The sequence below is a fragment of the Aristolochia californica genome, unplaced genomic scaffold (assembly GCF_029961685.1).
Source record: "Aristolochia californica isolate CCGP_79_NKW_82.1479 unplaced genomic scaffold, dmAriCali1.0.hap1 SCAF_2, whole genome shotgun sequence".
Taxonomy (NCBI): domain Eukaryota; kingdom Viridiplantae; phylum Streptophyta; class Magnoliopsida; order Piperales; family Aristolochiaceae; genus Aristolochia; species Aristolochia californica.
In genome coordinates, this window is record NW_027181881.1 from 44,448,880 (window position 1) to 44,466,098 (window position 17,219).

Below are 17,219 nucleotides of genomic sequence, written 5' to 3' on the forward strand. Positions count from 1 at the left end.
CGGGCTTTGTAAAACAAGCAAAAATATATACATGTCACGCATCAAATGGATACCATGGTTATGCAATTAGCTAGGATTTAGAAGGCGCAGATTGGATGGACGGGTTTCAGAAAAATCAATCTCTTGAGTGATTTGATCTAGAATTTATAGGGGCTCAATCAGAACCTTCTCTGACCTATGCGAATACGGTGAGAGAGAAGAAAGAGAAGTAAATTGGAAACTAAAAATTGTTCACTGAAAACAGTCAGATAAATTGTAGCCAAAAAATTTAAATATCTTGGACCAGCTCTGAATTTACATTTTCCAAAAAAAATTATACCTAAGAATGTTAATATATAAGGAAAAAATCTTAAGAAAGTGCTAGGCCTTGATATTTCTGCACCGGATGTAGCATTAACAGATCAAAATGGCATTTTCCAAGACATCACCGTCTATGTATTACCCCTCGTTACGAAATATGATTCATAGAGGAAGATTTATTAATGAGAGCATCAATTATTCAAGAAAGGTTTATTAATCCCGATACCAGGTCATATACCAAACCATTGGTCAGATGTATAGCCTGTGGTACAATCAGAAACTTGTTGTCAAAATATACTGGTTATTTTGCCGAAAAATGCTTGTTTAAAGTGTTAATGAACAATCAGGCTTCATGGTGGGGTGGGGGGGGAGTGGGGAACATTTGCATCCATTCATGTGCAACCTGCGAAAAACATTGCCTTCCAACTCCACTGAGGAGCGCCAATGGATCTCAATCAAGGACTTCTTCTGGTTTCTTTGAACGTGTTTTCAGAAACCAGCCAAAGCCTGCAAGACCTGCAACTACACCAGCAACAACGGCATAGTTTCTTTCCTTACTGGTCGAAACACCCTGAGTTGAGGAGGGCTCTGCATTTGGTTTAGCACTGGTGGTGGTAGTACCTGCAGTTGCAGTTGGTTCTTCCGGTTTATAGCCCTATGAAGGCAAGAAATGGCATCAGACATGGACAAAAAAATGATGGAAATGGCATCAGATGTGACAAAACAATGATGTGAAGGCAGGTAGTGGTTTTACTGGACACATGCATGCTACAAGAACTACAAAATTACAGAATCTTGGCTATGCCATAACCCACAAACTCTACCATCAGGCACTAAGAATGTAAGGTGTCTAAACCATTAGGAAAGTTATACCAAAAATGTTCATTCTGGTCTGTTGATTAGGTATCGAGATAAAATTTTAAGGGGGAAGTTATCCAGACCGGGACCATCCATTAGTGAACAATTAAACTACATAATGGTTAATTGGCATTAAGATAAATATGGTGCTACTGAAGATAAATAACACATAAAACATGACGTGCTGCTTACGATAAATAACAAAGTTATATTCTGACCAACTTATTTGAGGAGCAGGAACTTAGATCATGTTACAAATGAAGTTATTTAGTTTCTTCTTTTTTGGAGAAAATTCATTTAGTTGTGTTAAACATTGTTTAGTTCAGATTTTCCATTTATTCTCACATTTTAAGCAGGACAATCATTATTATAAAAAGATAATGTGATATTGACATATAAAAAGCTGAGAAAATTTTACCAATGCCATCATTGACTCCAAAGAAGATCAAAGATAGAATACCTTGTGGGCAAGCTTCTCCAGCTTTTCCTGCTCAGTTTTCTGCAAGGTACCAAAAATTTACTTAGTAAAAAGGCCAGGATTAGTAAACTTCTTTTTTCCACCCAATAAACCATAAAAATAGAAGGATAATTATTGTTAGATCAAACCAACATATTTAGAAACATTATCAAGCACAGGGAATCTAGATAGTTTTTCCACTATCAAAAGACAATCGAGCAAGAAAGTCCAGAAAATGACATCACAAGACTCCAAACACAATTTCAGGCATAATAGAACAAGGCACAATCAGAAAAAGAAATGTGCTCAACATCAATTATAGTTGAGTCCAGTAGCTAGAACCCAAATTACTAGATCTTTCTTAAAAATAAATAATTTTAAAAAACATAAAAAACACATTAGTAAATAAAGAGTTTTAAAAAAAAATTAACAAGAAACATTTCAAGATTTAAAGGTACACTAAGATTTTTTTTTTTCTTGTCTCCGTAGAAGCATAAAAAAAATGAACAAGACCCCTATCCTCCATTCTTTCTTGTTGTATGAAGCCTTCAAATGGTAATTTCCTGTAATTAATGGAATAGGCATATGAATTTCAAACAAACGTTGAAATTTTACACATTGCACGTATCTTCTTCATGTTGAGTTTGTAAAGAAACATAAAAATGGAATCCGTGCATCACAAACAATCTCTAATTGCTCCTAGACGCTCATTTGGCAAACTTACACATCTACATTTTTTGTTCGTAAACATCAAACTTTCAAAAACTAAGAAAGCTAACGACGAGATTCATACGTCTAGCAGCTAAACAGATTCACCAGAAGGCAAAACATAAAACTAAAAGAAAAGCATTACCAAACACAACCACCTCATCAACAAGGAAATGGACAAGTAAGACCTCCAAAAATTACATTATCTAGAAAACGAAATTGCTTAACTGATTCAACTTAACATCTACATTCATCAAAGGAACGAACACAGCAGTCTCACACATCAGCATAAAAGAAATCAAAATTCAGGTAGATGACCAGTGTACCTTGATATACACATTTTCAGCAGCCTTCTCTTCCTCGCTTAGGATTTTTCCGCTAGAGAGCCTCCGGGAGACATATCTTGCTGCATTTCTCGCTGCCATAGCGCCCCCCCAAAAATGGTAGTGAAAGCAAAACTGTAGAGCGTCAACTGTACAGGAGCTTTCGAGCTATTAAGAGCCCTAGAGACGCGTTCGAAATTCGGTACTCACCTCATGGACCGGTTTGGGTCGGGTCACTTCATAGGACAATACTCGTTAGTCTTTGCAATAAAAAAAAGTAATTATATATAAATTAATTTTAAATATTTAATAAAAGAAGTGATATAGTTCTCATTTAAGGACAAGCGGACAGCAAAAGAAAAGTGAAAAAGTTTGTTCTTTACTTGTGTTCTTCAAGTTATTCAATACATTTGAAAAAGATGAAGTTTGTTCTTTTACATGTCAATAAGATAAAACAAGTAACAAAACAAAAATTCCATCATCTAGTAACAGTGATTTTAACTCAAAAAAGTTTCAGAAAACTGCATTTTCTCACTACAAAAGCCTTATATAGATCCCAATGCACAAAGTTCTCCCGTGAGAAAATTGAGACGTGCAGCTAAGTGGAACCAAATGAATTCCATGAACAATGTAAAACAAAATGCAGCTCTTAACCGACACTAACGAATTCTCAATGGCACTTGCTACTCTTTCTTGCTGTGTGACGGGGAAGAATATTCCTCCTTTGGAGTGGCAGATTGGTGAATGCTTGCTCTGGCCTTTGCTAAGAAGGCAGGATCTGGGCGATGCTCTGGACCAGAAGGCTCCTTAATTGCCATGTAAACGTAAAATGCTATGACCAAATTCACTGATATGACTGCCACAAGTCCACTCCATATTGTTTGCTGTGATGGAGATAAATCATTAAAACCTGTTAAACACGCGAGTTTTATCAATAAGAAATAGCATTTTAATTTTTCTATTCACAGTTGAAAGAAATCCTGATATGAAAGAGAGACTCAATCGATGATCAAGGCATAATGCCATCCTTTTATCAATCTCACGGAAGCTTCTTATCTTGACCACAAAAGCAAGAACATATCTCATTCATTCCTCTAGGCTAAAATAGAAGAAAGAGAGATCCATGGAACTTCTCATCTTGACTACAACGCAAGTAGATTCCAATACAATTCTCAAGGCTATAGTAGAAGCTTAGATATCCAGGATGACCCTTTGGACATGTTTGGAAACCGTAGAATCATGTTTACTTTAGGTAATATCTTGTTCAAATTACTGCAGCTAAATTAACAAGAAAATAAATTATAATTAATTCAGTAAGTAAATTGCCTGGTATACATGTGGAAACCTTTGAAAAGACGATTTAAGACTGTTTTACATCACTTGTAGTTATCTTTTGAGACAACCCAACAACTAAAATTTTCCAGAAAGCAAGCTCACCAGGAACCCATTGATGGTTAAACCCATACATAACTGCAAGAGGGGCTATCCACATAATAGCAGACACGATAAAAAACTTCTGAATCACAGCTGCCATTCCAGAGCCAAGTATCTGCAACAAGAAACAATCACCTAGTTTCTAACATTTGCTATAAGTCAAAGCTACTTATTGGAAAAAGGACATTACTAATAAGACATTATTTTGCATTATTTTATCAAATTTTCTTTTCCGATTACATCATAAATTAAAACTGGTGGAACTCAAAAAGAAACAAACTGACAGAAAAAAATAATATTAAACAATGTTTGAACATCCAAATAGATAAGAAACATCTGATGAAAGTGTTGAATAAGGAAGGGAGGGAGATTGATGGGGAGGGACTTTTAAGTCCTAACAGGTGTGATCTAGGTTCCTCCTTAACAGGCTACATACTATTGCTAGTTATCACACCATTAAGAGGCTGCATGTAAAATAGGAAACTGTCATTTGTTGGACCAACGACTTACAATTCCAAGTCTTACATGTCAAAGATGCTTACTTGGTCTCCTTTCATTTAAGGAATAACAGCAACATCAGTCCTATCTCACTAGTACATCATTCGATATAAAATGAAATCAAACATCAAATGTACTCATTATGCAACACAAAAGCAGCAATGAGATCCATAACATTCTGAAGTGGATGAGAAAATCCTCTAGACCATAAACTCCATTTTAAGTTAATACATGCACCAAGTTGGAAGATTTCATGGATTTAGCGACAGCAGAAATACGATACCCCTTAAAAATGATTTCTGTGAAATGGCAAAAGGATAACATCTTGCTCCAGTCGCAATTCAATCATAAACTTCATTAGCTACTTATTAAGCCGGAGTTCTAATTTCTTTCTTTTTTACTTTAATTACACTCATTCCTTGTTCTTGAAGAGTCTATAGTCTGAAGACACTGAACTCGAAAAAATTGAAAGTTTAACTAGTTATCTGTTTCAATGAAGAAATAGAAATGACAACCAGGCTCGGTTTGCCCCGTGGAGAATCCAAAAAATAGCAGAGCAAAAACAAAAAGAGTGGCTACTTTCTGCCTCATCAGTCACCCTAGCAGGTGGTAATTTTTATATGAAGGCCTACTGCTTTACCAGCTTCTCATTTATCTTTATAGTATGATATTCTCAAACTTTAGTATAACCTGAAGAGTAACACTAGAAGGCATGTAACTTTCACAAATACATGTTCACTTTGTTCATTTCTATTCAGCTCTCCTACCTCTTCTTCTCCTAGATAGTAGCAGAACTCTCTGATTCAGACCTCATAAGCCAAAATACATCTCTTATTCCTTCCTACACATTTCATTTCCAAACTCTTTGATATTCTCATACTTACCTAAAATGGTTTGCTTTGCAATACATGGATTTCTCAATTTCTTCTTCTCATAAACTGTCTTTTACTCTCATACTCGTAGCATTAATTACCAAGTTTGAATGTGTTCAAACCAGTTGCTCTGGTTGGTCTAATGCTTAACTTCAAAATAGCTTTTTTTAACCATCCACTTAAGTCAAAGTCAGAACTCCTTTCTTGATCTTCACCAATAAACCTTAGTCCACATCATATTTTGAGCAAAAGTCACCAGAAGATTGATGAAGAGTTTTCATCTTTCTGCAGCCCCCCCCCCCCCCCCCCCCCCCCCTCCAAAAAAAATAAAAAATGAAGCATCACTCTGGCGGAGACCATTAAATCCTACCTCTGAACATAATTGACGTTTAAACAGCAAGACAATTAACAATCATCGATGAATGTAAAGATGAATTCTAACAACAGAAGATAATCTGGTCTAAAGAAGATCGATTGGTGGCATATAATTAAAATGCAAATTAGAATTGACAACATATATGCACTCCTATCATTCAGCTTTGATTTACTCAAATTAGACCTTCCGCCATATATCAAACGCATCTCTATTCTGACCCTTGATAAAAGAAGTGAAACAGAAAACAACCAGAAAAGAGAACAATGACACGAGCTATATTTACTTACGAACAGCGATTAAGAGTCTGACCATCTTTCAGGTTCAAGAAGCGGATTCAGGCACAGAGGACATCATTCGGTATGAATTTCATGGTTATATATAAAAGAGTGAAGACAACAGCGTCCAATACTAAGAGAAATGAAAAGCAACAAAGTGTTAACCATGTGTGGGGTAACAGGTAAGCCTGAAGGTTGTTCTTGTCCCTGTCTGGGGAGATGCCAATGTTAGTTCCATAACTGACCCATCTTATGGGAGGCTTCCCTGGATGGTTATGGTAGTCGTCGGTTGTAACTGGTAGCAGTTAAAACCTCTCTTCCTTTGATGAAAAAGAGGAGTTTAAGTAGTGGGATTTGGTTTAGCAGGGGGTCTGGGCGTTTTCATCAACGAGCCTCTAAATAGATGAGTCATTCTGATCATATCTAGAAATTGATCGCCATGAGAAGAGGTATGCTTCCGTTTACAGTTTCATGAATTTCATTAAGTTTTAGAAGTTCATATGAAAACTTTCATTTAGTATCAAAGCACTGCCTCTCTGATCTGGCATAATTTCCGTTGAGTAAATCATTTGGCAACAAGTCTTGCATTATATCTTTCAATATTGCTTAAAGAATTTCTTTTAGTTTTAAAAACCCACTAATAGCCAATGGCCTTCCCCCTTAAGGCAATTCAACAAGATCCCAAACTTGTTTTTTAAGCATTGAATTCAACTCTTCCTTCATGGCATCATTCCATAATGTGGATTTATGTCCACTCAAAGCCTATGAAAACGAAATAGGATCATCTTCAACACCAATATCCATGTCAGACTCTTGAAGGTACACTTCATACTCTGAAGAAATTGCATGTTTCCTAACTCTTGAAGATCTTCTTAATGGTACTTCAACATTTTTAGGTTGAGAATGTTGAGTAATTGGATCTATAGAATATCCTCATGATGAGATGGTTCTTCAACTATTGGTTATTCTTGAGTAATCGAATCCTAATGATTATCTTGAATTTGAACCAGTCTATGTGAAGTTATAAGAGCAGGTTGAAAACTCATACGCTCCTCAAAAACTAAGTTTCGAGGTTGGCTACTCCCACTAACTAATCTCATCATTCTCAAGGAACCTTGCATTCTTAGATTCGACAATTCTTGTTGAACGAGATGGACAATAAAATCTGTATTCCTTAAACTTTTCCGCATGGCTAATGAAATGTCCACTAACTGAAATGTCCACTAACTGTTCTAGAGTATAACTTTGTCTCATGTGGATTATAAATCCGACTTCAATTGGACAGCCCCAAACATGTACATGTCTTAAACTAGATTTCCAACCTTTCCATAACTCAAACGGCGTTTTATGAACTGCCTTAGTTGGAACCTTATTGAGTACATAGGCTGCAGTTTTGAGAGCTTCACTCCACAAAGACAATGGAAGATCGGAGTTACTAATCATAATCCTCACCATGTCCATTAATGTTGGGTTTCTTCTTTCAACCACACCATCTTGAGACGGTGAGTCATGCATTGTGTATTGTGGTACAACACCTTGTTCCTCAAGAAACCTTACATAAGGACCAGATAATTGTCCCCTTTCAGTGTACCTACCATAATATTCACCACATCTATCTGACCTTACAATTTTTATTTGTTTGCCTAATTGTTTCTCTACTTTTGCTTTGTAGACCTTAAAAGCATTTATTGTTTCACTTCTATCATAAAGCAGATAAAGATACATAATGAAATTCATTAAACTGTAACGGAAACATACTTCCTGTCATGGCGATCAATTTCCAAAAATGATTGGAATGGCTCGTCTATTCAGAGGTTTGTTGATGGAAATGCCCAGGCCCTCTGCTAGACTAGATCCCATTACTTAAACTCCTATTTTCCATCAAAGAAGGAGAGGTTGTAACTATTACTAATTACAACCGACGACTACCACCACCATCCAAACCACCCATAAGATGGGTCAATTATGGAACTAACATTCTCCCACTTGACCCATTCACATACTTGATATGTATCATTGAATATTGATGCATCTTCAAGAATGTTTCCCATAGATATAATATCCTTATACTCAAACAAAGAAGATTATATTATATGAATCGTGATGGTAAGTTTTTTAGAGCAAGTATTACCTTCCACGTATTACAATGCAATTATCTCCTTTGAATGAAAACCTTATGTGGCGCATATCTTTATGAATGAACTTCCAAATGCTCATTCAGGATTATCTTACATTGTCACTCTCTAAACTTCATGTATACAACTAAATAAGAGATGGCAAAAATGAATTTAATGGAGTTTTTCAATTGACACATGTGATACAAACATAAAGAGAATCTCAATTATATAAAATTACATAATAGAATTGAGTCCCATATGTTCAACATGTCTTTTATAATCAACGGGTGGTAGACCTTTTGTCAAATGATCAGCAATCATTAATCCGGTGTTGATGTGTTCCATAACAACTTTGTTTGCTTTGACATGATCTCGAATAACTAAGAATTTTATGTTAATATGCATACTACGACTTCCGCTATTATTGTTTTTGGCCAAAAACACTGTTGCGGAATTATCGCAGTAATCCTCAATGGCTTAAAAATTGTGTCAACAATTTCAAACCCTGAAATAAAACTCCTCAATCATATAGTTAGGGAAGACGCTTCAAAACATGCTACAAAATTTGCTTTTGTGGTAGAAGTAGCAATCAAAGAAATGGCTCCTCTAATCTAATAAGAAGACGTATCCTGATGTTGACTGTCTCGAATCAAGGTAGCCTGCAAAATCGGAATCTTGAATACCCAATCATTTCCAGATGATCAGATCGACTATACGTAAGTTTGTAGTCTTTAGTCTCCTAAAGGTATCGCATGACTTTCTTTGCAGCTTTCCAATGGTCCAAATCAGGGTTACTTTGATATTTGCCCAACATTCCCACTGCATATGCTATGTCAAGTCTTGTGCAAATTTAAGCATACATTAAACTCCCAACTGCGGAAGAATATAAAATATTTTTCATTTGTTCCCTCTCTAAATCGTTTCATGGACCATGTTCCAAACTTAATTTTGTCATACAAAATATCTTTAAAATTTTGTTAATATAAGTTTTTTAAGACAATCCTAATATCTCTCAGGATGTGTCTCTATCAATTATGCCTAAGACATAAGAAGTTTCACCCGTATCTTTCATATCAAATTTCATTGAGAGAAATCATTTAACATCATCTACATATAGGACTAAGAAAATTATTTTGCTCCCACATACCTTATGGTATATACATTGGTCTATGATATTCTCCGTAAAACCAAATAAAGAAATAATATCATGAAATTTTAAATACCACTTACGGGATGTTTGTTTCAGTCTACATATAGATTTTATAAGTCTACAAATCAAATGATTATTCCCCTTTAAAATGAAACTTTCATGTTGTTTCATATAAACCTCTTTCTTCTAAGTCTCCAGTTAGGAAAGCCATTTTCACATCCATTATAACTCTATATCAAAATGAGATACTAATGCCAAGAGTATCATGATAATCAATTCTTTCTTGAGTAGATTTTTTTGTGTCCTTGAGGCACAAAGTGCATGAATTTCGTGGTTATATATAGAAGAGTGAGGATAACAGGGTCCGGTACTAAAAGAAATGAAGCGCAAAAAGTGTTAACCATGTGTGGGGTAAGCCTGAAGGTTGTTCCTGTCCCTGTCTGGGGAGATGCCAAGTGTCTCTCCTCTCAACGAAGACAGGAACAAAGTCGAGGACATCCCTGATGAGAGAGAGAAGGTACAGAGTGACAGGGGTATCTGTAAGTCAGTGAAGAGACGCACGATCGTCCGGGGAAGGAGGCTCCTCAGTAATGAAGATTACGAGGGAACATCGCCTCTTCCTCGTAGGTGCAGGGACGCAGCAACAATTTTTATGATTGAAATACTCTTTCTCCGAGCGATCGAGAGAAAATTAAAGAGAGAGATTTGTATGTAGAAAGAAAATTAGAAGGATGCAAAAGGGAATATAGGCGGCAAGAAGCTTACCGGAGTCAGCGACGAAGAAGACAGTTGAACTACGGCGACGACTAGGTTATCAGCGCAGCCACCGTGGGGCAACGATCAGACTTGGGGGTGAGGCAGTGAGAAAATAGATCGATCGTCGTTTCAGACGCGAGAGGAACAGATGGATCGACAGAAAAATTAGCTGTGGTATGTGGATCTGTTTCCTATACGAGTCGGAGTCGCTCGCCGCAAGGCCCCAAAATGAGTCGGATTGGCGTGGGGTAGAAACATGGGTCGAGATGTTAATATGATTTTATTTAAAGAATTTATAGTTTTTATTTTGGTGATTGTAAATAGGGGTGGCATCGAGCCGAGCCGAGCCCGAACCTGCCTATATTCGAGTCGAGCTTGATTTAAATATTTCGAGCCGAGCTTCGAGCCGAGCCTCGTCTCGAGCCTAAAATTGTTATCGAGCTCGAGCCCAACGAGTTCGAGCCGAGCTCGAGCCTCAACATACATTTCAAACTTTTCAAAAAATATATATCGAATAAAATGTATATAAAATTATGCATACATTTTATATAAAATTGGGCATGACCTCTACATAAAATTGGGCATAACTTATATATATAATATGTGTATAAGATTGGGCATAACCTCTACTTAAAATTGAGCATAATCTATATATATAATACTTGTATAAAATTCGGCATGACCTTTACTTAAAATTGGGCATAATCAATATACATAATACCTGCATAAACACTCCATAAACACTCCATAAAATTGTTTATACATTCCATAAACACTTCATGAAATTGTTTATACACTCCATAAAATAATCTAAACACTTCATACATTGCATAACATTATAAATAAACTCCATATAATAATCAAACACAACAAAATTAAATAAAATATCACTATCAATTTACAATCACCCAAATAAAAACTATAAATTCTTTAAATAAAATCATATTACTATTACATACTTACTAGAAAATTACAAGAAATATTTTAAATTTTTCTTAGGAAAATTAAATGGACCTCTTATTGCCTTTTCTAAGGAAATAAATAAAAATTAATAATTAATCTAATATATTATTATACTTATCGATAAAATTTTAATCACATAAAATGTCAAACACAAAATTACTATGAAAATTGCCTCATGCTCAAAGTATTATATCATCAACTGTCAAATACTTATTCAAAATTTTTCTATATGGTTTTCTTAACCATCTTGGCAAGAAAATCTTACTTGAAAAATTATAGGATTTTTTAAAAAGAATTTATAATTAGAAAAATATTTTGAAAAAATACGAGGCACTAATGGTCCCTATATTTCTATTAAAAATGTTTTTTCAACATTTATTGAAAAAACTAGTCTCTGGAAACGTATTTCTACTAAAATATCTTTTCAATTTATTTAAGAGCTATGAGGAAGGGACAAAGAGTTTTTTTTTTTCCTTGTTTATGATCTCGCACGTAGGGGTGGCTTTGAATAAATTATATATAAAATTATGCATACATTTTTAAGAAATATAATGATAGGGAAGGTTCAGGATTGAATTTCAATAATGGATTAAAATGCACCAATATTAATATTTTTTACTCCAATTGTTGTCTAGCTTGTTTTGTAATTTTTGAATTTGGCCATAATTTATTATGGCCTCCTTAGTGCCCCTAGATAAAAATTTATATTCTAGGAAAAACTAAAAATATTTTTCCTATGATACATATTCCCAAAAAAACCTTTAAATAAAATCTTATTACTATTAGTGACTTATTAGAAAATTATAGGAAATATTTTAAAAATTTCTTAGGAAAGTTAAATGGACCTTTTATTGTCTCTTCTAGGGAAATAAATAAAAATTAATAATCAATCTAATATATTATTATACTTATCGATAAATTTTTAATTAAATAAAATATCAAACACAAAATTACAATGAAAATTATTTCATGCTAAAAGTATTACAGCATCAACTGTTAAATACTTATTCAAAAATTTTCTATACAGTTTTCTACCCCATCTTGGTACTTACTTTGAAAATTATATGATTTTTAATAAAAAATTTCAATTAGAAAAGTGTTTAAAAAAACATGAGACACTAATAGTTTATAGAAAATTATTTCTATAAAATTTATCTTTAATTTTTTCCAGAGGAAAAAGTTTTTTTTTTATTTTATGATCTCGCACGTGCGAAATCGCACGTGCGAGATCATCTTCTCGCGAGGAAGGGGGAGATTATTTCTCCCCTGTTCTGGTTTTCCGCCGAGACGACCCCGAGGGAAGGGGCTTACGGCGCCGGGGAGGATTTATCGTCGGAGATGACGGCCACGACGGAGTCGGCGGCGACGGAATCGGCAGTGACGGAAGCGGCGGCGACGGAAACAGAGGCGACGGCGAGGAGAGGAAGAAATCGAACGGACCGACACAGAAACGGCCGGCGAGCAGCTGCGACGGCGGTATAGACGCCGGAGAACAGCTACAACGGCGGTAGAGGCGGCGACAACAACCGATGGGAGGGGTCGGCGGTGACGAGGGGGGAGGAAAAATTTTTCCCCCCCTCGCTCTCGCTCCCGCTCCCGCTCCCCCGCTCGCTCGCGATCCCGTACCGATTCATGCCGATCCGACTCATTTCGAGCTGGCTCGCGAGCCAAAGAACCGAACCTAGTTTCGGTCGAGCTCGGCTCGAGTTCGAAAAATGACGAATCGAACCGAGCCTATACTGAGCCGAACCGAGCCGGCTCGCGAACCGGCTCGGTTCGAAGCCACCCAGTCGTCACAGGTGAAATTTTTACCTGAACATGTGACATGGCAGCTTACGTGGAAATATTTTACCAAATACCTTTCTTCTCCCTTAAAATGCCCGATTTCTCTTTCTTGACACTGTATTTTCCCCTCCCAAGTCAACCTAACAAAACACAAAGATGTTTTACAGAAAAATGGGCACTGCGACCATTTTTTACTTGAAAATAATGAGATTTCCGCAAAACAATAAAGCTTAACATATGTTAATAACATATCTGAAAAAAAAAAAAATTACTGGAAAAGTTCGTATCTTCAATTCGAAGGGGGTGAAATTTTCGTTTTCTGAAATGTAACAGGCTTTCTGATCCCTCTTCCGCAGTGGAATCGCAATTATTCTGGTTCTGCTATAGAGTTTTCCTTTCTCTTGATTTCTTTCTCTCCCTGCTCCTCCAGCTCTTTCCCTTCTTTCAGACCGTTGAGTTCGAGCAAAGGCTGATGATTCAATGTAAGAGAAAGACCAGAAAAATGAAAGAGGATGAGAGGAATTCGTAGCAAGAATGGTCAATAGTTTGGCTGGTGGGGGGAGATGTTTTGTGCAGGGCTCCTCTTCTGTCATCTGAGGTAGGAATTCTGGGTCGCCGATGTGTTTACCAAAACCTGAATCCGAACCTGACCCTAAAACTTGAACCCCGAAAAAAAACCTGATTTATTAAACTTGAACCCGGAAAAAAAACCTGATTTAAAATGGGGTATCGAGTAAATAAATAATTAAATAAGAAAACAGTAAAAAGGTTAGTTGTAGAAAAGAGGTTGACCAAAACGTGCCCCAAAGAGGAGTGGCTAGTCCTTGTGCCACAATAATTTGCAGTGGGGTACTTTGCTCGATTACTTTGGGCAGCATGGGCCCACATTCAGTTCCTTTGCAGCTTTATTACTCTTGACCGTTCGTGGGCTTTATGTGTACGATTTACTGCCCTCAAACATATCTGTGGGGCCCAATAGAGAAACTCTCTCTCTCTCTCTCTCTCTCTCTCTTTCGACCGTTGGAACCTCAAAATGACCGTTTTCAGATTAGAAACCCATTCTCCAACTGACTCTTTCAAATTTTCACTGCTCTCTGTAACAAAACCTGAGAGGAATTAGGATAGCCAAGGAAGACGACCCTACTCGATATCCATGGGCTGTGTCTCCTCCAAATTTGCGAAAGCAGATCGCAATGAAGATATTCTCCTCAGTGCTAGGAACGGGGATCTACCAAATCATATCGTCTCTCTTACATCCTCCACCTATGGCGTCCTCAAACTCGACCCAGAGCAGCCCACTAGAGAATCCAGAAGATCTCCTCCTCGTTGTAGTACCGACCTGGCGCTTTCTCAGAATAGGCTTTTCGAGGACCCGGAGATCATCAACACTTGGGAGTTGATGCACGACCTCGACGAGCAAATTCCTGTTACATTACCGATGATGAGATCCCCGAGAAACGAAGTTCCTGCGAGTGTTCCAGATGTTGAGGGGCGGCAAGGGAGCAGGTACTCGGGTCAGACGAAATCGCTGAAACAGAAGAAATTTGTGGGGAAGGAGAATAAACAGCAGAAAGATGGGTTATTAGAGGATGCTTGGGGAAGGGCGGTGTTAAAACCTTTCAGTTCCTTGGAGAATTTGCAAGTTTCAACATCCCCCATGTCGAGAATAAAGATGAAGACTACTCCACTTGATGTGAAGCTTCAGTGCGCTGGGAAAGATTCGGGTTTCTCTGTGTACTGGAAGAGTTTCAGCCCCTTCGATCCAGAAGTCGTGGCGTCGTTCGAAAAGGAGCATTTCGAAGAAAGGGAGCAGATAAAAAAGATCATCTCGCCTCTGCCCAGAAGAAGAAGATCCCAGAGTTCCGATTACGTTCTCGAATCATTTGAGATGAAATGCCCACCAGGCGGGGAAAATGCAGTGATCATCTACACAACCACGTTGAGAGGAATCAGAAAAACATTTGAGGATTGCAACCGTGTCAGATCTGCAATCGAGGCTTACGACGTTAGAATGATTGAAAGAGACATATCGATGCATTCGGGATTTAAGGAAGAATTAAGGGTTTTGATGGGAGGAAACTCGATGAGAGTGCCTGCAGTCTTTGTGAAGGGAAGATTGATTGGCGGAGCGGATGAGGTGATTAAGTTGGAGGAAGAGGGAAATTTGAAGCTGCTGTTTGAGGGGATTCCACCAGCTCTGGAATGGTGCAAGGGATGCGGAGGGGTGAGGTTCTTGATGTGCATGGATTGCAGTGGTAGCTGTAAGATTTTGGATGAAGAAGGAAAAAAGAGTGTGAAGTGTGGACACTGCAACGAGAATGGATTGATCCAGTGCCCGGTTTGTTGTTGAGAAAGTTGAAGATCTCACTTAGTTTTGGTCAATGTGTGCATTAAACTTTCCCACATTTTCTATTTTCCTAGATTTGATTGAAATGGATCAGAAAGTGAATTTGTTTTATTTGGTGGCTGTTGAATTGAGAAAGTTCAACACCTGAGTTCTGGAAATTTTGGGATTGCTATCACAATCCAGGATTTTCTGTGTACGCTGCTTGTAATTTTTTTCCCTTGTTTATGGATTAAGATTTCTGGATTTGTACACTTTGGCATTGAAGATGTGACATTGAGATAGCAATTGGGATTTGGGAAGGACCTCAAGACTATCTCAAATGCTCATCAAAACTAAAGAAACTCTTGATTTTGAGCTGTATTTGAATGATCTGTAGAAGAAAGTAATATCAAGGAGAGCAAGATGATAATTTCATCAATATTTAGATAGTCTGCATAAAAAGATTTCCATATAAATCATAATATCAGGGTCCTCGTACCCTATAAAAACAGAGAAGGAGGCGAACCCACAAAACGAACCCCCCATAGCAATCATGTATCATCAATTGGATCTACTTGTCAGGACAAATCTTTCATAACAAACTTAGTCACAGGCTCATAGCTTCTGACTTCCACCCAAAATGCAGCAGCAAATCGATGGATAAATGGCTGAATACATACATTAGTTTTACTCCTCAACAACATATATCCAAGTCAAATTATTCACCTTCCCCTTCACCTTAGTCGTTGTTCTCTTCCTCATTGTCTTCTACCTCTTCATTTTCTCCTTCCTTTTCACCTTCATCTTCTCCTTTTTCAGGTGCTGATTTATCCTCATCCAGTTTCCTTTTCTTGTCAGCTTGTTTCTCCTTCGCCACTGACTTTTTTGTAGCATTCTTCTGCCTGAAGTCTGGTAATAGACAAGAAGCAAATTGAGGATGACATTAAGAACCTTGGTTTTCATCATCTGTAAACCTCTCTCTGAATTCTTTTAACTAACAGAAGAAATTACCCCATTAATGTGCTAATGCCAGCAGACAGTCATGACCTAATAGAATTTGCTATTGAGAAATGCTCATTTATTTACTCTAAATTGTTTAGGAATGCAGTTGATCTTCATCTTGGCCTTCAAGTTTACTAACCCCCCCCCTAAGTAGGCTTACACATCTACCTAATTACCATTTATTAGATTAAAAAAGGATATAATTATGCTTACGTGATTACCTCTATAAGATAAGATAAGATAAGATAATTGTTATTGCTCATCAATCATATTTTCACTATGTCAACCAAAACTGAGCTCATGAAATACCCCATCGCCATTGAGCACCAGGAGAAGGCAGTTCCCAAAGATCGGAAGCTTCTGGGGGCTTGGCTGTAGAAGAACTCCAGCAGACCCACGAAGGTGAAGAGATCAGCGATCCCGAATATAAAGTATTGAAAGCTCAGAGTGAAGACACTCATGGGCAGCGGGTTTATCATGGCGTTGGGTAAGACCAGGTTCTGCTCCTCGGCCACATCTTTGCGTTTAATCTCGACAATCGCTGCCGCAACCATGGAAAATATGGAAAGCACCAGACCGACTCCTACTCGCTGCAAGTGGGTGATCCCGGTCTCCAGTCTGGTGGGCCTGCGCGCGAAGGGATCGAACATCCGGTCATAGATGGGAGTAAGGATGATAATGAAGGTCATGGGGATGATGGGAAGTGAAGCCGGCGGAATATCAAGGCTTCCCCGGCTTCTTGTCCATGGTGGTACCCAGTTGAACTGAGAAAGTCTGCAGCTGGGCCAGGCAAGTATTCATCAATATCGTGCTCCGGAAAACAGGGACCATCCTGATGAGGATCTTCACCTCCTCCACTTGTGTTACAGTGTACAGCTCCCAGCCCGCCACAACTGCTGCCTTATCGATAAATATGAATTGTGACGTACCCGTATTCAACGTTGCGTTTGTAGTCCAACGGTTAGGATAATTGCCTTCCAAGCAATAGACCCGGGTTCGACTCCCGGCAGACGCATTTT

The 17,219-nt window shown here is 37.6% G+C and overlaps 2 protein-coding genes, 1 long non-coding RNA gene and 2 other non-coding genes across 5 annotated transcripts; 2 read left to right on the forward strand and 3 right to left on the reverse strand.

The window, feature by feature from the left end:
- Positions 1-336: 336 nt before the first annotated feature.
- LOC137957054 (uncharacterized protein At2g27730, mitochondrial-like) lies at positions 337-2,800 on the reverse strand. Its single transcript, XM_068804756.1, has 3 exons — positions 2,650-2,800; positions 1,619-1,657; positions 337-955 (listed from the first exon to the last, which is right to left on the reverse strand). The coding sequence occupies exons 1-3, from the start codon at positions 2,746-2,748 to the stop codon at positions 752-754; spliced, it is 342 nt and encodes a 113-aa protein (XP_068660857.1). The 5' UTR covers positions 2,749-2,800; the 3' UTR covers positions 337-751.
- Positions 2,801-3,157: 357 nt separating this feature from the next.
- On the reverse strand, positions 3,158-10,373 carry LOC137957109 (uncharacterized). Its single transcript, XR_011113315.1, has 3 exons — positions 10,134-10,373; positions 4,084-4,195; positions 3,158-3,556 (listed from the first exon to the last, which is right to left on the reverse strand). It is a non-coding gene; the product is annotated as an uncharacterized lncRNA (long non-coding RNA).
- On the reverse strand, positions 9,757-9,846 carry LOC137957394 (U6atac minor spliceosomal RNA). The gene has a single exon (XR_011113363.1). It is a non-coding gene; the product is annotated as a U6atac minor spliceosomal RNA (small nuclear RNA).
- A 3,605-nt stretch (positions 10,374-13,978) lies between the features above and the next one.
- LOC137956633 (uncharacterized protein At3g28850-like) lies at positions 13,979-15,606 on the forward strand. The gene has a single exon (XM_068804196.1). It carries the CDS (start codon positions 14,026-14,028, stop codon positions 15,220-15,222), a length of 1,197 nt encoding a protein of 398 aa, XP_068660297.1. The 5' UTR covers positions 13,979-14,025; the 3' UTR covers positions 15,223-15,606.
- A 1,537-nt stretch (positions 15,607-17,143) lies between these two features.
- TRNAG-UCC (transfer RNA glycine (anticodon UCC)) lies at positions 17,144-17,215 on the forward strand. Its single transcript has one exon. It is a non-coding gene; the product is annotated as a tRNA-Gly (tRNA).
- Positions 17,216-17,219: the final 4 nt, after the last annotated feature.

Excerpts from the sequence above, each read along its gene's own strand:
- LOC137956633 (XM_068804196.1), top strand. The coding sequence starts at position 14,026 with ATGGGCTGTGTCTCCTCCAAATTTGCGAAAGCAGATCGCAATGAAGAT.
- LOC137957054 (XM_068804756.1), bottom strand. The coding sequence starts at position 2,748 with ATGGCAGCGAGAAATGCAGCAAGATATGTCTCCCGGAGGCTCTCTAGC. Across the intron at positions 1,658-2,649 it reads CTGAAAATGTGTATATCAAG|AAAACTGAGCAGGAAAAGCT; the intron begins GTACACTGGTCA and ends GGTACCTTGCAG. Across the intron at positions 956-1,618 it reads TGGAGAAGCTTGCCCACAAG|GGCTATAAACCGGAAGAACC; the intron begins GTATTCTATCTT and ends TTGCCTTCATAG.